This window comes from Homarus americanus, unplaced genomic scaffold, assembly GCF_018991925.1.
Source record: "Homarus americanus isolate GMGI-L3 unplaced genomic scaffold, GMGI_Hamer_2.0 scaffold41027, whole genome shotgun sequence".
Lineage (NCBI taxonomy): Eukaryota > Metazoa > Arthropoda > Malacostraca > Decapoda > Nephropidae > Homarus > Homarus americanus.
In genome coordinates this window covers 7,378,552-7,402,219 of record NW_024745073.1, presented here as the reverse complement: position 1 = coordinate 7,402,219, position 23,668 = coordinate 7,378,552, and the positions used below count along the sequence as shown (strand labels likewise).

The 23,668-nt window shown below is 38.5% G+C and overlaps 2 protein-coding genes across 2 annotated transcripts; one reads left to right on the top strand and one right to left on the bottom strand.

Annotated features, from left to right (window-relative positions):
- Positions 1 to 1,421: 1,421 nt before the first annotated feature.
- LOC121878314 (zinc finger protein 561-like) lies at positions 1,422 to 21,309 on the bottom strand. Its single transcript, XM_042384420.1, has 5 exons — positions 21,201 to 21,309; positions 9,957 to 10,052; positions 8,703 to 8,894; positions 5,707 to 6,345; positions 1,422 to 2,443 (listed from the first exon to the last, which is right to left on the bottom strand). The coding sequence occupies exons 2-5, from the start codon at positions 10,035 to 10,037 to the stop codon at positions 1,805 to 1,807; spliced, it is 1,551 nt and encodes a 516-aa protein (XP_042240354.1). The 5' UTR covers positions 10,038 to 10,052; positions 21,201 to 21,309; the 3' UTR covers positions 1,422 to 1,804.
- Positions 11,137 to 13,424, top strand: LOC121878513 (tigger transposable element-derived protein 1-like). Its single transcript, XM_042384772.1, has 3 exons — positions 11,137 to 11,632; positions 12,681 to 12,930; positions 13,019 to 13,424. Exons 1-3 carry the CDS (start codon positions 11,137 to 11,139, stop codon positions 13,422 to 13,424), a joined length of 1,152 nt encoding a protein of 383 aa, XP_042240706.1.
- Positions 21,310 to 23,668: the final 2,359 nt, after the last annotated feature.

Sequence of the window (23,668 nt, the reverse complement as noted above, 5' to 3'; positions counted from 1 at the left end):
AGGTGGGGTACTTTGATTGACAGATAGTGTTGTGAAGATTATTTTTTTTTTTATTAACTGAAGATATTTGTTTTAGCTCATAAAATTCATACAAATTACCCGGTCAGAATATAATTTACATTGCTGGAATTCTTATAATTTGGTGATCATTTTGAATATAAATATCATATATTTTGCATTAAACATACAATTTTTAGATAAAATTTTTTCTCTAGGTAACTATGTTATCTTTTGTGCAAAATATATGACATTTATATTCAAAATATTCCTGGTCTTACAAGGAATCCAGCAATGTCAATTATATTATCCTAACTTTAATCTGAGGTATTATTTATTAAAATTTAGTGGTTTTCCCCCAAAAATTTCTCTGAGAGGGAAGAGCTGGCAGTGTAGTGTGAGAGTGGGAGGGAGTTGAGTCCATTATTTGAATGGACATTAACTTGGCGACTGTATTTCTCTTAAGTATTAATTGTGTGCATGTACCATCATAAAATTAAGATGTTATTTTTACTACAACATAGGTATGTGCCTTCAAAAAGTGGAGTTTGGGGGTCGGGCCGGTTTCTATTGGAATTAATCCCATATGTTCTGTTGTTCACTTAACGCGGATTTCACTTAACGCGGGACCCTCTGGGTTCAATTGACCGCGTTAAGTGGGGTACAACTGTATAGCAAAAACAATATTTCCCTGTAATTATCAGTTCCAATCCCATGAAATACCATGGATCTACTGTACATGGAGTACAATATGTACAGTGATCCCTTGGTTAACGAACGCCTCAGTTAACGAACGCCTCGGTTAACGAATTACCTTCCATAAGATTCTTCACTTGGGTTAACGAATTCCTTACGAATTTTTCCCAACATGTTTTCGCCTGCTCACCAGCTGGAGTATTAGTCCGCCAATACAGTAATCGGTTTTAGGGCTTAAATTCGTTAACATTTGAGTAAATATCAAGAAGGTTGTACTATTCAATAATTTTCCAAGTCTTATATTAAAGTGTTTAGTCATTTTAACAATTATCTAACATAATTGAAGTACAGGGAACTAGTTTTTAGCGTGCCAAACAGTCACTCAACACACCCAAAATGGTGTCAGTGTGTGTCCCTGCTCAGAGGAGGAAGCATCTTGCTTCAGACTCTCTTGAACATAAACTATTTTTATGTTTTTACAGTACAATTATTGATCATTCTGAAGTTTATTTTGCATATTGACAATATATAATGCAGTGCAGTGTTGATCTAAAGAAAATAATCTTGAATTACACCAAGTGAACTAAAATTGTATGGGTGAAATGGCGGCATGGGGTGACTTCTCTTCTCCCTTCTCCTCCACCCCCATTATAATTCCCATCATCATCAACCAGGAGCCTTCTACATGCACACCTCAAAGTAAGTGTACTTTACTGCATTTATTTTTACTTTGTATGTAATTTTCAGTGAGCTGGAACCAATTACCCAAAATCCCATTGAAACAATGGTTTCGGTTAACGAACGACCTTCTGGAATGAATTGTGTTCGTTAACCGAGGAACCACTGTATATTGTAATTATAGAATATTTACAATTACAGTACTAGTCTGCAGATTTTTTTTCACTCCGCTGGTCCATGAAGTTGAAAAGTTTGGGAACCACTGATATAAATGATGCAAACTTACACCAGTCCTCAGTAATTACATTTGTGCTATTAGGAGTTTGGAGTATTAATCTAAGTGCAGCAAAATCAGTAGTGCATTACACCAAAAACACGAAGCTTTTTTCTCAACAGTAGCAAAACTGTAGCATAGACTTCAGTATTTATTACTTCAGACATCTGGATGTCTTTTCTTAACATGTAACTGAAGAGTGCCATTTCTTGTACACTTGAAAGAACAATAAGAACAACAAAATGGGTAAATGCCAGTGTGTCTACACATGTGATCTGTTAGACTACGTTTTCTAGTGAACATAAGGGTGCAAAGGGAACATCTGTGTCCCCCTGTCTTTATCAATATTGGTGCACAGTCTGAGGCTGTGTGTTGGTCAAGTTCTTCCTGGGATTCGACTTTCACTGTTTTTGAGGGTAAAACTCTCTCTGGGGGGTTTATTTCAGTCATCAAGTGTTTGTCCAAAAATTTTAAAGCTTCTTCCTGTGCACTAGTTTGAACAGAGCCAGAGTCTTCATTTTTATGTGTCCGAATATGTTTACCCAGAGTCCTCTTATTATGAGTGATGAAATCACATAGTTTGCAGGTATACAAAGAATCAGAACCATGCAGCTTCATGTGCAGATTAAATTTCTTTGCAGTAACAAATTCCTTATTACAGGAAAAGCAAAACTTCTGTTGAGAATCATGATGTAGGCGTAAATGCTTTGCCAGTTCTACCCGAACCTTGAAAGTTCTCTTACAATGCTTGCATCGAAGAATTCTCTTGGTGTTGGTTTCCTCACACTCAACATTTTCCTGTGAGAAAAAAAAAAAAAATAATAATAATAACCTGCTACCCAGTATGGTTCACATAATAATAACAGGTATGTAAAATTTTTCAAAATTGTTTGCCATTCTGAATATAAACTAGCCATGCCAAAAAAAAGCAAATACTGAATTGTGTACACTGCTGCTGATGAAGTAGATGCACAATTTACTATACCCTATAGTAGTTGTATTTATATCAACTGTATTTTGGTCAGCATACAGCATTACTATTTAACCACAAAGATCTAGTTCAGCCAATAAGATATGTTAAATAAGGTTTTCAGGTTTTTTTTTTAAATCTTATCACTTGTTTTTGTACATAATACAGTGGAATACCTCGCTATTCGCAACCCCATTTATCTGCAATTTATATTTTAACACCCTTACTTGATATTCGCAAATGAAAAATTACAATACCCTACGGTAATATTTCAAAGCAGGAGGGCTAGCCGCAGCTTCTCATATTCCGACGTAAGGTCCATTTCACACTCGCTCGTGCGAAGTAAGCCAAAGTAAGGCCCGACGTAATGAACACGTGTGTGTGTGTGTGTGTGGACTTGGAGGTCGCCAACCACCATCACTACATCACCTTACCTCTCCCCCTATTGGGCCAACTTTGATTTGAGTTGTTGTTACTTTTCAACTCATAATTTCGAGAAGATGTATGTATTTTTATTCAATTTCTTTTACTTTATTACATACACCTGTAATTGTTCATAAAGAATGTGCCAATAAAGGAAATGATTATCATAAGGTAAAAAACATAGAGATGATTATTTCTTATTTCCGCAGGAGTTAGTGTGTGATCGAGGGAGTGGAAGGGGGGGAGCGGGAGTGGGGTGAAACTATTGTCAACTGGCAATGTGGTATACTTATTTTATTTTATTTATTCGTACAATTTTTATTTACTGTATTTCTAAGATTTACTAGTACTGTACAGTACAGTAAACCCCGCTTTACGCGGTTTCACTTTACGCAGGTCCACGTTTACGCGGTACCCTGCCGAAACCGGAATGCTCACTTTCCGCGGTGCGTGTACCCTTTTACGCGGAGAGCAGCGCGAGGAGGGTGCGCACAAGGTCGCCCAGTCATCAAAACATTACCGAGTTCTTCACCCGCCACCCACCACAGCCGGCCCAAGTCAGTGATAGTGATAATGATAGTGAGGATATGGACTTACATGGACTTTGAGGGGTTTGACAAAGAGGCCCTGCAAGCCTCTGTGGTGGATAGTGATACAATTGATACAAGTGATACAGGTGAGGGCCAATAATCTGCCCTCTGCCTCGGAACCAACCCCAACCATCGTTTTTACTAATGTAAGTGTTAAAAAACCTAATATTCTTGATATTTCTCTTAATTATTAATAATGTGTGCATATCCATCATAAAATTAAGAAGTTATTTTTACTACAACATAGGTATTGTGTCTGAAAAAGTGGAGTTTGGGGGTCGGCCTGGTCTCTATTTCAATTAATCCCATATGTTATGTTGTTCACTTTACGAGGGCCGCTGTGGGTTCAATTGACCGCGTAAAGTGAGGGTTCACTGTACTACAGTATACACGTGACCCTGGTACCTAATAGCCTTGGATAATGAGGAGTATATATGGAAAAATACAATACAATACAGTATTATTTGTGGTGAAAGTTGCCGGCCGGGAATGCATTCTCGCCCCCCCCCCCCTTTACATTAATTCTTATGGGGTAAATTGCCCTGATATTTGCAGTATCATTAATCACAATGACCTTTAGGCATGCACCCCTTGCGCTAACCGGGTTATTCCTGTACAGTATTAGTGTGTAACAAACTATGATGTAGATTCAGCCAATAAGAAAAGTTAGGTGAAGTTATAGTTTACCTTCCTAGCACTTCTGAATTAATACAGTTAGGGCTTTATGTAAAAGAGGTTGTTTGTTACCTTCTCAACATTACAAGTTATGTAAATTGAGGTAAATGCAAGGACCCCTTTCTACAAGATATATATATAATGGGAAGATAAATATGGTCCTATGTACGTGGATGTGTGAAATCAAATCTTATGTGACATACTGCTTCTAAGTAGGGATAATAACAAAAATTTTAACAGGTAAATTTGAGGGTAGGAGGGCCAAGGGAAGGCTGAAACTAGGATGGATGAATGAAATTAAAAACCAAGTCCCCAAAGAAATACAAAATTTTGAAGGATTGGTAAAAACAGCCCAAAAATGTTTAAGAGTGGAGAACTGTAGTCGCTAACCCTCAAATATAAGGACGTTACTTTGACTGATGGGAAGGTGAACTGTTTATTCTAAGTAAGAGCAAATAATAGAAGTAATTTCAAGAAGGAAATTTTACTTAACAGTTCATCATCACAGGTCAATGTTTACAGCTGCCACAATTAGACTAATGTACCTTGCTGTCTCTTACATGGATCCACTAATTTGTGAGATAGGCAAGTTCACAATGTACCACCGACTTTAATTTTTCTTAGTTTATTTAGTCATTTTATAATTTATTAAATTCAGCAACAAAACTTAAGTTATTTAAATTCTAATTGTAACCCATGAGTCCCAAAAGACATATGAAACATTGCAAGTTACAATGAAACTCCAGGGCAAGGGATGACCACATTAAACTAGGAGTATCAGTCATTGTGGAAAAGCACTTTTACTGCCATCAACAAATTATTGAACAGATCACAGTATTGTATCTCATGTTATATTTAGCGGCGAAACTATAATGAAGCGTGATGGATGGGGGTGATAATCATTTTGTTTTTAATGTATACTGTACTTTAGTTTTAGGTCCCAATCACAAGTTTGGGGTCTGGAGTCAACACTAAAGACTTCTTGACTATATGAAGTTACTCAATCCCCATGTCAGTTATAAAAGTAAAAAGCTTCTGTGAAGTGTCGAGACATCATATATGAACACTAAGCATACTTCCTCACAGCGTTAAAGAACCCTTGCTAATGTGGAAAATGGTCAAAAACTGGTGGTCTTGCTGATGACATAAACACATACTGTATCTGTATATAATATGTACAAATGCATTCCTGAATCACAATATGGTACAGTACTCTTGTACAAATATGCAGGCAAAATCACAACTGTTTTTACTGTACTCACTTTCAGTATCTTTATTCTATGTATCTAAAATTTAGGAAATCATTCTCCATTATCTAAGTAGCTAACAACCTCTTTCATCTCACTTAATAATGTATACTATAATAACAAGAATTACAAGATATAAATACTTTACAAACCTACCTTCCCGACTTCTCCTCCTGGTGCTTCACTTGAAAGATATGTAGGATCAATCTCAACTTCATTTGTGAGGGTTTTTTTCTTCAATTTCAGTAAAATCTCACTTTTATTTAAATCAGTTGCATCATCCCAACCCTCAAATGAGTATTCACTGGCAATACTCGAGTTAACCTGAACATCAAGAAAATCCTCTGGGATGCTCCCTAAGGAGAAAGGTGAAGGTAGAAAGTTAGCTTTGTCGTCGCTACTAAAATGACCGACCTGCTCTACACCAGCATTAGGTTTCATTTCAGTAAAATCATCTTCAATTTCTATGTTTGGGTCTAATGATGCAACATTAGATATTATCATATTATTATTAAGGGTATTCCCTTGTTCCACGATTTTTCTTGCAACCTGTTGCAGTACATTTGTCACAGATTCAGAATTTCCAGAATCTTCTCTGTTATTTGCTACTGCAGATATTAGCTGTCTCCATAACTGACGAAACGGAGATCCTGTGGCCTCTTCATGTGAGTGGTGAGGTTCACCAGAAAACTGAGATAAGTCGCTAAAGTTGTCATAAGTAGACTCGAGTCCCTTAACACCTAACCACTGAGCAGCTTTCAGAAGACTTGGTAGGTTACTTCTGGATATGGTGACCTAAAAAAAACAAAATAAACAAAAAAACAAAAACAAAAAACAATAAGAATAAGGAAAAAAATCTTTGTTAAATCAAACTTTCTCTGTAAGTAAGAAACATTTAGTTTTAGTAACTAGAACACCAACAACTAGAACCAATAGATAAAAGGACACAGAGGTAGTTAAGACAGTATCCTCGTCCCAGTACAGTAGAACGTCGATATAACACGAGTTCCGAGAGAGGTCGCATTAAACCGAATTCGCACTAAATCGAAGTGTTGTTTCAATGGAATAATTTAGTTTGGTACTTGAGAGAAGCACAAAATACTAAAAAGATGAGTCTACCCAGATGCACCTCAGCCCATCTCCTAGAATAAAAAAACATTGTTTTTTTGTAGTATTATGCTAAAACAAACACTCATAAATCAACACAGCTAAAATTACGGGAAGCGAAATGGTCTGTTTACTAGCGATCAGCTGATGTGAGAGGGTGGTCACGCTGGCGCCACGCACCACCCGCTTCTCGTCTGACTCACCAAGCAATTTCACTTTCCTCTCAACTTATTTTTTAATTACTTTATGCTATCAAAAATAGATTTTCACTCAACTTTAGTCAGGCAATTCATCCTCTGAAGATGCAGAGCCCAACTCGACCAGCTCATTATCCACATCACTGTCCAAATTGACGCCCCACACTTGAAGCATCATTTCCTCACTGCCGTGCTTCCAGCACCTTGATTTTCTGATTCCAGTGTAATTGCTTGCCTTGATTTCTTAGTCTTTGGAGTAGTTAATGATGTAGTAGCTGGCCTCTTGGACATAGTGGCGATGGTTGATGCACGTGGTAGAAGGAGATAGTATCACATAATATGTCTGTCCACTAGAGTGTCAGTGCGAGAACTGAGGATGCGTGAGGGTGGCAGGCAGCCGTGTTGCATGTCCAGAGACACGTCTGGCGGTAAACATTAGATGTGAATTTTAAAATACAGTCTCTCCTCGACTTAAACGGGGTTCCGTCCCAACAACCAGATCGTAAGTCGAATTGGTCGTAAATAAAAAAGGCGAAAATAATACATAGAAATTCTAAAATGAGTGTCTCTTTTTCTTCTCAGCACCACAAGAACTCTCACTTTTACGCTTGCCAGCCATTTTAAAGGGAATTACAAACGAAAATTTTATCAGTACACAGCGCGATCACTAAAGTCGGGACTTTTAAATACCTAATGTGAAAAAATATTTTATACGACCATGGCTGTCGTATGTCCGAGTTGTTGCAAGTCGAATATGTCATAAGTCGAGGAGAGACTGTAGTCTGTATTTCCATATGATGTGCCAGAATGACTCGCGTAAAATAGGAGATTCGCTTTAAATTAATACATTGTCCTTAATTGTGGGCGTCGCTTGAAATCAATAATTTTAAATTGAATCGCTTTAAATCGACGTTCTACTGTAGTATTTCTCTAGACAAAATTTCAGAGTAAATTGATCAAATAGAGAAAATTTTATGAATTATGCAACCAAAAATATTTTAAATGAGCTCATAATATACACAGCAACTACCAATTTATGATTCATTATATAAAATAAATACAATAAATTAGGAAGGGGTGATGAGAGAAAAACCTCTTTGCAACATCTCAGGAATGGTTGGTAGGAACTACTACAATTCTAATTCTTATCATGAAAGTAAAACTGATATTAAGTTTTATCAGTTTGCTTGTGTTTATTGCTGGCATTCCAGAGTCCAAGTTAATGTTTATGCAGGAATGGTTAGCCTTGGCCCCAGGCTTGTGACTCATACTTCACATCAACAAATCTCAAGTCAACATTGTTTGTGGATTTCTTACTCCAATGTGGGTGACACTAAACATGAGCTGATTTAAGATGTAGGATAGCTATGAGTCGGATTTTGATTTGAGGTTTAATAGACAACCCACTATTGTTAGTAGATCTGCATATCTAAACTACAAGTCATTATCAATGGGGATATGGTGTGCTTATGTTTGATTTTCATTATTTAAACATTCAAGAATCTTTGAAAGGGTTGTTGGTAACTTTGATGGGTGCATGTTCAGTAGAGTTGACTTATGTACTGTACTCCTCTTTGTCTAACCACTAATCTGAGGTACTGCCACGAATCATATTACAAAACACAACAGGTGATCTGCTCCCTTGACCATTAACAATAAAGAAATAGGTAGTGTCGTCTCTGAGCATGCATGTCTCCCAATTTCAGCATCACTGGACCAAACATGAAGGAATAACATTCAGTTGCTGTTTGTAAGAAGAAGAAAGAAAAAGAGGAACCACAACAAAAACAGATATCTCTGCTACTACTGTACGTATAAGAAATAAGAAAATAAATATTAAATTCTTACCTGACCATCATACATAAACATCAGTAGTTGCTCAAGAGTGGTCTGCTCAATACCATGTAAAAGTAAAACTGGAGAGCGACAGTTGGCCACTCCCAAGGCTTGGGCTAAAAAGGTGCTACATGATGACAACACTAACCGATGGGCTGGGTAGAACTGATCTCCACAAGACAGAGTGACATCAGTGAATATTTGCTGTAAGAGATAAGAAAAAATAACCGGATAAGATATTTTATCCATGCAATGATTTTAAAATAAAGATTTCTACTAAAAGTAATTCCAAAGTTCCATACACAAGGTAGTCTATTATTAATAGATTGGTTGATAAATGTGAAACACACTACAAATACTCTCATTAGCATCACTATTTTACAGCCATTTCCCATGCTTGCATGGGTCCACCATGCTTACTTGATAACAGCCCTCCATGCTGTGCAGTCTCTTGCAGCCTCTCTCGTCAGGTTTTTATCTCCGAGATAATTTCCTAGAACCTCTACTCAGGCCATACTTAGCCTACCCCCAGCTCTCTGCCCTTCCACATTCAAACTCATGCATCTCTTGATCCAGTTGGTGTCTTTCATTCACTTCACTGATAGATTTATTGAGGGGTTAGGAAATGTACTAGAAGATTGCTTAGACAACAGTGCACTAGTCAAAGTAATGGTAAATCTACACACTACAAAATGAGATATGAGTAGCATAGGTCCACACTCGTAACAATGGACAATGCAACACAGTAAGGGGAGTGTGTAGGGGAAAATTTCTTCTTTAACTTATATAATATGGGAGTGAAAATATGCATTGTATGGAATACAGTTTTCAATTAAGGCACATAGGTCCACAATTATACCATAGAGAAATCAAAAGGGTCTTCACTTTGAGCAGTGATGAGAGAAAATATTAATAATTGATCTCATCTAAGCTCTTGTATCAACTTTGATTGAAGTCCATCACAATTTAATTTGTTTAAATTATCCAGTTTACTACTCCTGGAAGTCTGGACACACAGGAAGCATGCATCCCCCCCCCTCCCTGGATGACATATAACAAAAACAGACAATTGAGGCAAGTAGGGTGATGGGAAAAGTAAGCAATTACTGTACTGATCAGGGCACAAGAGCTGTTGCATGGGTCACCTGGTGCACTAAAGCAAACTGTACACTACTGTATATTGTATAGCGACTCTTGGGTGATCGACCTTATACGAGTACAGTATTCTAGTAGTGTTCAGTACAAAATACCGTAATGTATACTCACCTTATCTCGCATGCCACTGAGGTTCTCCAGGAAGATAGACTTGTGGGTGTTCCATTTCAGTTGGACAAATTCTTCAGTCATCTTTGCCACATACAACTGCAATTAATAAATAATGTACTGTATATCTGCTCATTTATGGCTGGAAAAATAAAATTTGCAAGTACAGTACAGTACTACACAGTAAAGTGATCACCTCATTAACAATTTCCATATGCAAAAAAAAAAATAAATAAATAAAAAAAAATAAATAAAAAAAAAAACCCAGAAGACTTTTTATCCCTAGTAAAGGTACCATTGGTGCAACAGGTCAAACCCCTCTAATCTGGAGCACTTGGGACATGACTTGTGCCGGACCATAGAAATTTTCAAGCACTGAAGTACAGTGAAAGTCTGGCAAAAAAAAAATCCCTCTAATCTACCTATACATGAGAGAAATGCAGAACAGGTTAATAAAAAGTGAAAACAGGTAAACACCCAAACTATGACATGGAAGTGACCATCGTCCTAAGCTGAATTGTTTGCACTGAACCCTAACTAATTCAATATTGTTCCCAATATAAAAACTATGATCCAAGTGCTATTTCACTTCACATATATGAAGTTGGTAATACAATAAGTCCTCATTTAACGTTGCCCCCGATAATGTTGTTTCGTTATAGCATCGCTATACTTTAGATACCCATAATTCGGATAACGTCGTCACGGACTACTATGTACGGCGCATTTTTTGGCGCGCTACGACACTCTCAGCTAGGCACGCTATGCTCTCACTCGCAGATGGTCATACAGTGTCCCCAGTCTTTGTTAGGCTTCCACAGCGTTCGTACGTGTGTAAGTGTTTTTGCTCTTAATACTGTACTCTAACCATTCAAAATGGTGATGCTAGTGTTGTGAAGAAGTAACATAAGACCCGTTTAACCCGTTTTGAGAAAAGTGAACAATGTTTGGTTTATTCTAAGAGATGGGCTGAGGTGCATCTGGGTAGACTCCTAGTCTTTTTAGTATTTTGGGTTTCTCTCAAGCACCAGACGAAATTATTCCAATAAAACAAGAGTTCGATTTAGTGCGAATTCTGTTTAAAGTGACCTCTCTTGGAACTTATCTCGCGAGCATATCGACGTTCTACTGTACAACAAAGACAAGTTGTGCTCGAAGTTCCGTGATTGAAAAGCTAGAAAAGATGCTGACTATGTGGATGGAGGGCCAGAATCAATGCAATGCCCCTGTGAGCCTTATGGTTACCCAGCATAAAGCAAGATCCTTTATCGACAACTTAAAGGCAGCAGAGGGTGAAGGATCGAAGGATGAGACCTTTAAGGCCAGCCGAGGATGGTTTCAACGATTTAAGCACCATTATAACTTCCATAACATTAAGATGACTGGTGAAGCTGCTAGTTCAGATACGGTTACCGGCGAGATTTTCCTGCCGGAGTTCAAAAGCATTATCGAGGAAGGAGGCTACTCAGTGAAGCAAGTCTTCTATGTGGATGAGACTGATCTCTTTTGGAAGAGGATACATGAAAGAACCCATATCTCCAAGGAAGAAAAAAAAAGAGCGCAAGGTTTTAAAGCGGCAAAAGATCTCTTGAAGCTGCTGTTTGGCGTGAACGCTGCTGGCGACTTCAAGCTGAAGCCTATGCTAATTTCTCGTGCTGCCAACTCACGGGCCCTGAAAGGTTACACCTTCCTGTTATCTACAAGGCAAATAAGAAGGCAGGGATAACCAGCGCCATATTTAGCCAGTGGTTAACTGTGTAAGCCGTCCCTGCACTGAAGGATTTTGTGTCAAGGAGAACCTGGACTTCAAAATTCTTCTTGTCATTGACAATGATGAACTGGCCCTGTAACCGTTGATTCTTTCTGGGTTAATGGGGCTGGGACATGTAAAAGTATATTGGGTTTGAGTAGCGAACCCCAACTGTCCTTTCTGTATTTATTAAGAAAATATATTATATACAATTCCAAGTGTATATCACCGTAACTTAATCACTGTAGCTATGAGTCTTAAAATTAGGACGGAGGCTATATTAAATAGCTCTTTGAAATACGTCCGGTTGGCGTGAGGGGTTGAGTGACAATGCCCCTTCGAGGGAGAACGGTAATATATGTCCTCCCTCGAGGGAAAACGGAACCATCCACGATGGCTCTTAATAACGTCTTCCTCTCGTCAAGGACATCAAACTACTGCTGCAAGAGATGGCCAGAGAGCCGGCTACTTAATGCCTTAATTCAGCACTAAGTGACGCAACTTCCTATGGGCACACCTTATCACGTGCTCTGAACATGCTACCTCATAGCTAGTGGAAAGTTACAGAGGGTGATAGAGTACATAAATCAAATGTAATTAACCCGTTTATATAAATACTTCTGCCTATAAGACGGGCTATTACATCGCTTGGTCACACCCCCCATGCTCCGCGAGGAATAAACTAAACTCGCAGAAAAACCCTACATAAACCTAACCATGTTACATGCATATGTATGTAAACACTAAACTGGGGAAGCTGACACCTGTGGTTGAGCAGCTACTCAAGCCCTAGTCTGCAATGCCTTAGGAAGAGTATATTACAGTATGTACAATGGCAAAATTGGATGATTCTGACTTAAAAGACAAAAATATTACTGTAACACATTTGCAGTTTTAAAAAAGTGTGTATGACATTAAAATAAAACTAAAACTATCACATTTGTAGTTTGAAAAGATGTGTCTATGACAATCTACAGCACATCCTCCCAGTCTCAAACACTTACATGACAATGTTCGAGTTATCTTCCTGCCTCCCAACGCATCAGCACTGATGCAGCCTTTGGAACAAGGCATTATCGTCGCATTCAAGACGTATTATTTACGGCATACCATGGACCAACTGCTCAAGGCTACTGATGGAGAAAATAAACCTCCGATCCGAGAATATTGGCAAGGCTTCAACATTCTTCATGCAATCGACAAAATTGGCAAGAAGTCTCAGAAATGGTGTGTGGTGTAAGTTATGGCCCAAGTGTGTGAACAGTTTTACGGGATTCACGGACTTAGTCCCATTTGTGAATAAGGATATCCTCAGCTTGGCTACACAGGCAGGCTTTCAGGAGTTGGAATCTGAGGATATTGAGGACGACCTGGCATCCCATACAGAAGAGCTTATTAATGAAGATCTGCAACTGCTAACAGAACACAGTGCCGCTGAAGACGATGACGAAGAAGAACCACAACGAACGCTAACTACCAAGAGGTTGGCAAAAGCGTTCGACATGATCCAGCAAGGAATGCAAATCTTCATTAATGATGACTCAAACAGAGAACGTAGCTCAAAGATTGTACGCAACATGGAGGAAACTCTTAGTTGTTATGAGATCTACAAGGATTCTTTTTTTCGTCGCTGGAAGGCAGGAGCAGCATTTTCACAACAGGCTGCAAGCAAGAAGGAGCAAACAGAGCAGCAGGAGGAGCCACCCGCAAGGTCTCAGTGACTCGCCACCCTCCTCCTCCTCCTCCTCCTCTGCTCCACTACCCACCAAACTCCTCCGTCCATCAGTGAGTACAATACAAAATTATTTAGTTTATTTATATACTGTACAGTATATACTATTTTCTATAAAAAAGGCCACTGAATTTCTGTACAGTATATGTAATGTATGTACGTATTTTAGGGGACAAAGGAAGGCTGGGGAACGTAACTCCCGTATTTTATCTATTTCTTATGGGTAAAATTTATTTCGTTAACGTCGTTTCCGTTAACGCCTCGGTTTTCAGGAACGGAACCAAGACGTTAAGCGAGGACTTACTGTAATGTACAGTACTTGACAAGAATGGTCTGGCCTTGGTACAGTACCAACGTGAGGAAATTTCTTCACAGAATATGAAAGCTTTCTTACCTTGAGAAACTGACAAAAAATGCAGTAGGAACACTTTCGTATACTGTACAGGTATCTCTCGCTTTACGAACATTTGAGATTTGAAAATTCACTTTTATATTAATCAGGTCGCTCATATGTCGGTTATACAGTACAGTACAGTATTCCAATCATGTCATCCAGTTTAGGGAAAAGGTTATGTGCGGTAAACCCCATGATAAGCCATTATCATGGGGAGTGATAAATGTTCTCTTATGAACCATATTATCCCTTACATTCATACTTAGTATACTGTCCTGACTACCATTTGGAGGGAAAATACAGCTTGGAGGATTCTATATTGTAAAGAAGGTCATGATTATCTACTATTGACCTAACCTATTACAGTATGTCAAATAATGTGTATGTAACTTGATTTGGTAAATTGTTTCGTTAAACAAAACAATGACATCCTTTCCCAGTCCTTATTAAGAAATGGAAGTATCAGAGCTCGATTGTTGAACTGCTTGTTTGTGTGCTGGAGGCAATGGCTGGATTTTGAAAAATTCTTCTTAACCTATTACTACGGTACAAACAGGTCTACCTGTTTAGATATTAAGTAAAATCGCTGCTTTGATTTACTAGGATAGAACTTTAGTTTACTCGTCTCCAACTGTCCAGCAAATAGATATTTTTATTGTGTAATGCAGAATACCAAGAGTCTCTTTTCATTTGCGTATCTATTATTTTTGTGTAGCTATATTATATACATTTTTTTATAATTTCATGAATTGTGTCATCCACTAAGGGTGGGGGCATATTTTGCACCCTCCACCTTAACTGTATCATGAACTTCGATCTGGGACTGTACACATTATTATACAGTACTGTGCTCTGTCACCTGCTCGAGTTTCTGTGCCTTCTATATGATATCCCTCCCATCCGTGTTTAGGGATGGCGATCATCCTAACTCCACTAGGCAAATATTAAATCTACTAGCCATATAAAATATTAAAAGTGGCATCCCCTTAGTTGAGGGGTTAGGTAACATTATACTACAAGTATACATACAGTATTTTGTTCTCTTAGTGAATAGTGGCCAATACCATATGATGTTTCTATTTTTCCCCCCTTTTTCTTTTTTTGTGTACTGGTACAGTAATGGAGGATAATTGACAGAATCAATCCACCATAAATAGATAAAGCATGAAGTTCTAAATAAATCACATCACCTTAATCCCCCATCAAATTTGCAGTACAATATCATGCTTGTCTCTCACCACTGTGACTTGGGTCAAATGTGTTATCCTGTGTTGTCCAACCGAACATTGCAAGTTTCCTTCTGTATTGTCCTGTACCTCTAGCCTCTAGGGTGTCCAATTACAGCAATACCCCGCTTTACGCGTTTTTACATTTACGTGGTACCCCACCAGAACCGGAATTCCCACTTTACGAGGTGCATCTACTCATATACGCGGGAAGTGGCGCGGGCAGGGTGCACACAAGGTCGCCCAGTCATCAAAACATTACAGAGATCTTCACCCACCACAGCCGGCCCAAGTCAAGTGATAGTGAGGATATGGACTTATATGGACTTTGAGGGGTTTGACAAAGAGGCCCTGCAAGCCTCTGTAGTGGATAGTGATACAATTGATACAAGTGATACAGGGGAGGGCCAATAATCTGCCTTCTGCCTCGGAACCAACCCTCCATCCCCGTGTGCCCAGCCATCTTTTCTACTAATGTAAGTGTTAAAAAACCTAATATTATTGATATTTCTTTTAATTATTAATTGTGTGTGCATACCATCATAAAATTAAGATGTTATTTTTACTACAACGTAGGTATTATGTCTGAAAAAGTGGAGTTTGGGGGTCGGCCCAGTCTCTATTTCAATTAATCCCATATGTTCTGTTGTTCAGTTTACGCGTTTCCCGCTTTACGCGGGCCTCCGTGGGTTCAATTGACTGCGTAAAGCGGGGTTACACTGTAGTCAAAATTGATAGTTATCCAGTACAGTATAAATATGAAAATAATTAATCATTAATCAAAATCAAGAATTAAGTTTTCATCTATTATCTTAATCTTTCCTCTATTTTCTAAGCATTTGTGCTTCTCTTTATATGAACTGTCAAAACCTTGGCTGTTTTTCTGTTATACTTGCAAATTCTTTTATGATTATACCTGTAAGTCAGTTTTTTCAATAACACTTGACAAGAGTGATCTAGCCTTAGCAACCTGCAAAAATTTCTCCATAGAATATGGAAGCTTTCTAACCTTGAGAAACTTATAAATATACAGGAGGAATGTGTGTTGCATCATTTCACTTTTCCAAATTGTTGCTTTTCTGTCTGCGGAGCTGCGACATCCTTACGCCATGTTTATTTTTCCTTTGCTTCAATCTCTTAATTTATCATTCATAAAATGAAGAAAACTAACCTACCAAACCAAAAACACATCAATAGAACCTTTGAGAACCCGACCTAACCTATAATCCATTTTTTTAAATTCTTAACTTCCTGTATTTATCTGACATGTGCATAAAGTGATTTTGTGAATCTGGTTTTGTACACAACGAATCGTGTTTATGTTTAGTGGATGTGATCTGGCCAAGACCCAGATACAATATTGACGGATTTTAAATTCATTAAACAGATCTTTGTGGCATATTACTGTACCTGTATATTCAAATCTCTTTCAAGTGAACTTTACAAAATTTGCTTTGACCAATCAGATGACAGTTCAAATTTCTTGGGAGAGTTTGGCATGTTCAAAAATTTCACCAATAGTATAGTATCAGTACTGTACGTTAATCATTTGTGTTTCAGCTCCTTTACAAAAGCAGCATTTAATCATCTATAAAACCTAATGAAAAGGGGCTGGTGAAAGGCTATACAGTAGGGTTGGGATATATCGCGAGATAGGGTCCAACGATGTTCGCTATATACTAAATCGCGATATATAATTACAGTATATGTAATCAATGGGGAAAATAGGGTTAGGTTCTGGAGGCCAAAAAAAGTGACTAAACTTGACTTAACGAGTTCATTTTCTTACTAACTAAAGCACATATGAACACTAGACTTGGGAACAACAGACTGTTTCAATATCAAGGAACACCAGACTCAGGAACACTAGACTCGGCAGCTGACGCACCATCCTGGGAACACCAGACTCGGCAGCAGACGCCACACTGCCACCCTCACTTGACAATTCCACACCTACATAAATGAACACCCAAAATATTAGTTACAGTAATAATCTTTTCCATTAAGCTTTCCATTATTTTCACTTTTCACGTCACTAGCAACACATTTACACTCGCTTTAGAAATTGGAATCTGCACCAGACTCGGCAGCTGACGCGCCATCCCGAGAATAACAGACGACATACTGCCACCCACACTTAACAATCATAAAATATTAGTTACAGTATTAAATCATTTCCATTATCTCACTTTACTTTTCACATCAATATCAACCCATTTATACTCACCTTAGAAGTCGTAATCTGCAGCACTCGGCTGCTTTCTTGTCACTCACTCAGAAAGACTGAGCGGGCGAGCGTGAACGCGCGAGTGAGCAGCCACGGTGGCGCCTCTGGTGAGCAAATAACGCATTTGTTTGCCATGGTGGTACATTTGAAATATTTCCTGCCCGATTTCCCTCGCAAAAAAAAAAAAAAAAATATCGCTATATACAGTCTCTCCTCGAGTTACGACGGGGTTCCGTCCCAACGATCAGGTCGTAAGTCGAAAAGGCGAAAATAATACATAGAAATTCTAAAATGAGTGTCTCTTTTTCTTCTCAGCACCACGAGAACTCTCACTTTTATGCTTGCAAGCCATTTTAAAGGGAATTACAAACAAAAATTTTATCAGTACACAGAGCGATCACTAACATCGGGACTCGAAAATACGTAATGTGAAAAATATTTTATACGACCATGGCCGTCGTATGTCCAGGTTGTCGTGAGTCGAGGAGAGACCGTATAGGAAAGTTTATATAATTTTGGTAGCCGCGATATAAAAAAAAATCGTTATATAAAGTTGCGATATATCCCGACCCTACTGTATGTATATGGCAGGTACTGATGTATGGGTCAGAAGTGTGGACACCTTCAGCAGACACCAGAAAGAGGTTGGAGACCTTTGAAAAGTGGTGTAGGTAAATGTTAAGAATAAGTTACACTGACAGGAAAACAAATGAAGAAGTATAAAGTTAGCAAAAACTTCAAGAGAAATACTTTATATGTATAGAAATAGAAAAATGAGATACAGTACTGTACTTAGGTCAATTAGGGAAGAGGAGATAAAAACAAATATTGGTAATGGTGGAGGAGACGGTTAGCCCCAGAAGGACTCTATGGAATTGCACCAAATTTTCAGATGTTGTTTGGATGAGTAAGAAAATCAAAATGACAATACACAGAACTTATTAGAACCTAACCTAACTTTACTAAATTTCCTAACCTGTGCATTGCATTTTGATTTTCTTATTTCAGATATCATCCAAACATCTGAAGAAAAAATTAAGGAATTCAATTATATATATATATATATATATATATATATATATATATATATATATATATATATATATATATATATATATATATATATATATATATATATATATATATATATATATATATATATACAGTATATAGCAGACGGTGTGAACCAAATCATGGTCGCCACGGGAGATCCGATGGCGCCATAATTATTTTAAATATATTTCTTTGCCTACAAAGGAAACAGAGACATGAAATTACAGTACTGCCATATGATCAGTGTTCACAGTGTTTTTTACCCATTTATTTCTCTTTTCTTTCAGGCCCTGCCCACTAATAAGTAATTTATGAACGAATGTTAGGCTACAAAGAAAAAACACTACAATATTGTAATTTTTATTTTATTACTCAGTACATACAGCCACTCCTCAACTTACGACCACCCAGTCGTACCAAAATCTTTTCAAATTACGTATTTTCGAGTCCCGACATTAGTGATTGCGCTGTGTACTGACAAAATTTTCGTTTGTAATTCCCTTTAAAATGGCTGACAAGCTTTAAAGTGAGAGTTTTGTGGTGCTGAGAAGAAAAAGAGACACCCATTTTAGATTTTCTATGTATTATTTTCGCATTTTCGACTTACGACCAATTTGACTTACGACCTGGATTTGGGTCCCTAACCCCCATCATAAGTTGAGGAGCAGCTGTACCATCCAATGAACAACTGTGTTAAATATGAAAGAAATATATAAATGCATTCTGTTGCTAACCATCTGCTCCACCTTTACCGAAATATTATTGGGCAAAGTTGAGGGTAGAAGGGCTAGGGAAAGGCAGAGACTAGGAGACTAGGATGGATGAATGAAATTAAAAACTGAGTCCCTAGAGAGATACAAAATGTTGGAGGATTTTTAACACAATGGATGCAGGTGCGGCAGCCATATCGACGGACTGTGGGGTTAATGGTACAGCAAAGAATCGTGCATGCTCAAGATGCAGTATGTGGTGCTTTCTTCCACTTGGGCAAAGAGCTTAGGTTAGTCAGAAAGAAGGCCATCTTAATAACTATCATTGTATTGTCTGTCCATGCATGCACTTCAGGCTGCCATACCAATAGACACTGATGTTTTACATACACCTGCTGTACCTATACGTATCTTGTGCATTTTAAAAAGAGCCCCATAACATTTAGAGTGCAGGAATATGGTCACCAACCCTAAGATACAAGGATGGTACTCTGATTTATTGATTGAGCCCCAAAAAGAAAGGTCATATTTGTTTAAAATCAAAATGAAAAACATAAATCATAGGAATAAAACATTTTAGTAATAGAATTCCCGATTGGCCATAAAATGAACCTGTCCATATTTTGTTCTTCTCAAATAAAATAAAATTCCTTGTTATGAAAAGAACTACAGTATTCCTACAGTCTAAACATGGCACTCCTGGCAAGGTTGTTTTTGGCCGTCTTCCTCGGCTAATGCTGACGACTAACCCACCTATTTCACACGTCAAAACTGATATCTCGCAAAACATATTCCTCCTGCAATTTTTGTACACTACAGTATGTTACTTGAGGAAAAAAGCTTTTGTATTTACTACAGAGAAGTTTACTCAAGTCGGTCCCCAACTTATAAATATTCGACTTGCGAACATCCGCCGATACGAATTAGGTCCCATCAAGACAATTATTTTAAGAATAGGACATAAGTACTGTACAACCTGTTCGTAGTATTAACGTGCGAGAACTAATTTGCGTGGTGTAGCGGTGAGAGAGCTGCGCGTGGGGAGTAATGCGTCACCCAGCCATGCACCTTGAGGGGGAGTCAGTATGCTTTGCCCTCACCTCGGTAATGTCTGTGATCAAGTGCAAACTGTTGTCTTTTGCTTATTAACTCTTTTTCTGCCCTCATCATGGCTCCCAAATGCAAACCTGATGTAAGTGATAGTACTGCAGCCAAGAAAAGGAAAACAATTACAATGGAAGTGAAAGTTGATGTAATTAAACATTCTGAAAAGGGTGAAACATCCTCAATCATTGGTAAAGTCGGTCAACGATATGAACAATTTTGAAAGATAAACACAAAATTCTTGAACATGTAAATGGATCTACAGTAATTCAAAGAAGTGGATTGTTAATTGAAATGGAAAGATTGTTAGTGATATGGGTGGAAGATCAGCCAGCCCAAGGTTTCAGTGTACAGGGTAAGTGTTAAACTTTAATTTTTACTTTCCTTTCCTGTATTTTGTCATTCAATTTCTTCTTTTCTCTTAAATTAAGTGAGTCGAGATGTATAAAAGGACTTAGCCTGTGATATAGTGCACCCATTCTGGTGTTAGCCATCTGCTCCAGGATTAACCATCTAACTTAAGAAAACATAACCAAACTTAACTAACCAAACCAAACTAACCTTAATCTAACCCAGTCTAGGTTAGATTTGTTAGGTTAATTAAAACCAACTTGTGAACTTAAACATTTTGCAGGGTTATAACGAAAAAGTACCAAATCTGAATGAGATATGCTGCTGTATAACTGTAGGTTAAATATAATGGAATATCCTCCTTAATGACAAGGGAATATTCTCCTTAATAACATTAACGGTACCATAGACCTAGACAAGGTTTGTTTACACGTTTACAAAGTTGACATTGATTTATTTTTGGCCTGGGGTAAAAAAAACTTGGTGTTTCTTGTACAAAGGGAACACGGAGGAGTCACAGTCTGGTCCTGAGTAGAATGTAATGTCGTCAGCAATAAGTATGGCCAGCACCAATAAGATAGTGGCAGCTTCGTTACTACGGACATACTGGATACCTCACCAGGGGATCTTTGTAACTACAGTAATTCCCCAACACTAACGCTACAACTAAGTGTGTTATTTTACAATAAATTTCCCTTACCAAACATTCAGGATGAGAAGCATGAGCACAACCGGATCAGCGGGAGCACCCTTAGTAAGAGAGCGGGGAGAGGTGTGTGACGCTCTTGTATGCCTCATGTACGAGAAATATATAATGCTCTCATTTTCTGCCGTCGTGATTGAAACTCTTGAGATTAAATATATGTTGCATCGAACACAAAAATATAATTTCGCAAAGGAGATGAAAGTGAGTGGATAAAGTGTATTAAGCATTTGTTTTCACTGAGCTTCCAATGTTTCTCTGGCAATTTAAAAACGGCGCTTCAGCTGCCCAGCTTAAGGTGTACCCTGTTTGGGGAACTTTGGGCCTGTTGTTATACAGTATACGCAAACAGGTAACTCGGAGAGACTGCTGAGGTTCAAATGCCAATGAGAGATGCGATTACAACAGAAATGGAGAAGATGAGTAAAGTACCAGAAACAGTAATGAAACTACTTGTATGTGCTTTAACTTTACCTCTTCGCCACTAATCATCTCATTAGCCGCTTGGGCAGTCGGTCACGTCCCTTTTACGCCTGTTGGCAAGTACAGTAATTGCACTGGCTCCTGGATGTTTTTGTAGCTGCGCCAGTTTTGGTCAAGTCGGGAATATATATTAAATACTCATTTTATGGATTTATAATTCAGTGATACTTCACTACCCAATGGATGAACGCTACCCGTACATTGAGTACGGGAGTGCGTTTTCTTATAATTTTTCGCCACTCATCATCTTACTAGACGTTCGGGCGCTTGGTCTATCGACTCTTCGTTTTCGTACTGGTCCTGCTGGAGGAAACCGGGGACCGGGAAACCTGTGATGTTTGGTAGGGTCACATTGGATAATACCCTTCTCACGTGTATCCGGACTGAGGATCGGACCCTGGCCTTGACATAACGGTAAGAGACAGGACAGTTGACCTTGAGATTCTAGAGGGGGACCTGTGACACTGTGAGCTCTGAATTACAATCTTTACTTGCATTTTCCAAACAATCTTCAAGAAACAGCGACAGCAGAACCTTCTAGAAACATTCATCTACGTCAACTTTTGGCAAGATCAAAATCGAAAATATAGTTATCTTTGTATTTCCGAACATTAAGATAAAACGAGTAAGTATTATTGGCAAGTACTGGGCATGTGTGGGTGCATACCTAACTAAACTCGCGCCAGTTATCCAACACTGTCGGCTAGTGATGGTTAACTTTTACTTTACTTTTATCATCTTTGTCACTGATCGGCTCGTTAGGCGGCCGATCACGTCTCTGTTACGCACTGTTGGTAAGTACTGGTTCCAGGATGTATCTGTACCTGCATCAGTGCATGCCCAATAATTGCAGGGGCGGATCCAGGAATATCAAAAGGGGGAGGAGTCCAAGAAGTTATTGGTGGGAAACATGGCGAGCATAGCGAGCCGAGCCCACCCAGCTGTGGGGAGGGGGGCTCCCGGCCCCCTCTCCGGATTTGTTTTGAAATCTGACCAGTATCATGGGAATTTCAGGCAATATTGAATCCATGTGCACTTGTTATTAGGAGATATTCTGAGGTCAATAGGAATTACTTTCTACTATGCAAAAATGCCTGAGTACAATACTGCATTAAAGAAAATGTATTGGAATTTTCTGATGAAAAGGGGGTCTGGACCCCTAGGACCTCCCTGGATCCGCCCATGCAATACAGTACTGTACTTGCTGACAGTGCATAACAGACACAAATGGCGAAGAGGATAAAATAAAGCGATCCTGAAGGGACGTAGCTTATTCTCCTGCTTCTTATGAGCCTTAACACTTTGTTAGGGACCCGGACAATGATATAAAAGTACATTAAATTCTTTCTGCTTAATATGCCGAGGGCTGGGTAAGAAGTTAGGCAGGTTTAGTTGGGTTAGGTGAGGTTCTGTGCATTGTTATTTCCAAATAACATCTTCACCATTACCTAATCTGCCAGTGTTGTGACAGCACCGAATGTAAACTCATTTAAGACCAGACTTAACCAACAATGATGCAGATTCAGATACATTCTGGTGCCAGTTCAAGCCCAATACTTGCCAACAGTGCGTAACAGAGACGTGACCGATCGCCCAAGCCCAAGCCGATCAGTGGTGAAGAGGATAAAAGTAAAAGTAATGGCAAAGAGGATAAAGTAAAGTACTGGTACACAAATTATAATTATTAACTCGTCAATTTTATCGTGCGCAAATGTAATTAATATTACTGTATGTCTGTCATTTCCACGGAGAAAACTATTACCCGAAAATCTTAATATACAGTTTAATGAAAAACATAGCCAGTGGAGTGTCTGGTGACACCCGCAAATCATAACTGTTTTCTGCATCAGTCATTGTTTACAACCAAATGTCTAATAAATCTTGAAAGAGTCGTGGATATAGAGCGATAAAAAAGTTCAAACTCAGTGCAGTCAAAGATCACTTTTACGGAAGCGTGTAGTGGTACCCCACAAGCGCAGTCT

Bases quoted from the DNA above. Each gene is read 5' to 3' on its own strand.
- LOC121878314 (XM_042384420.1), bottom strand. From the start codon at position 10,037: ATGACTGAAGAATTTGTCCAACTGAAATGGAACACCCACAAGTCTATC. The intron at 8,895-9,956 runs GTGAGTATACAT...TATCTCTTACAG, and splicing joins TCAGTGGCATGCGAGATAAG to CAAATATTCACTGATGTCAC. The intron at 6,346-8,702 runs GTAAGAATTTAA...TGTTTTTTTTAG, and splicing joins TGTTTATGTATGATGGTCAG to GTCACCATATCCAGAAGTAA.
- LOC121878513 (XM_042384772.1), top strand. From the start codon at position 11,137: ATGCTGACTATGTGGATGGAGGGCCAGAATCAATGCAATGCCCCTGTG. The intron at 11,633-12,680 runs GTTACACCTTCC...GACAATCTACAG, and splicing joins CAACTCACGGGCCCTGAAAG to CACATCCTCCCAGTCTCAAA. The intron at 12,931-13,018 runs GTGTGTGGTGTA...GGATATCCTCAG, and splicing joins GGCAAGAAGTCTCAGAAATG to CTTGGCTACACAGGCAGGCT.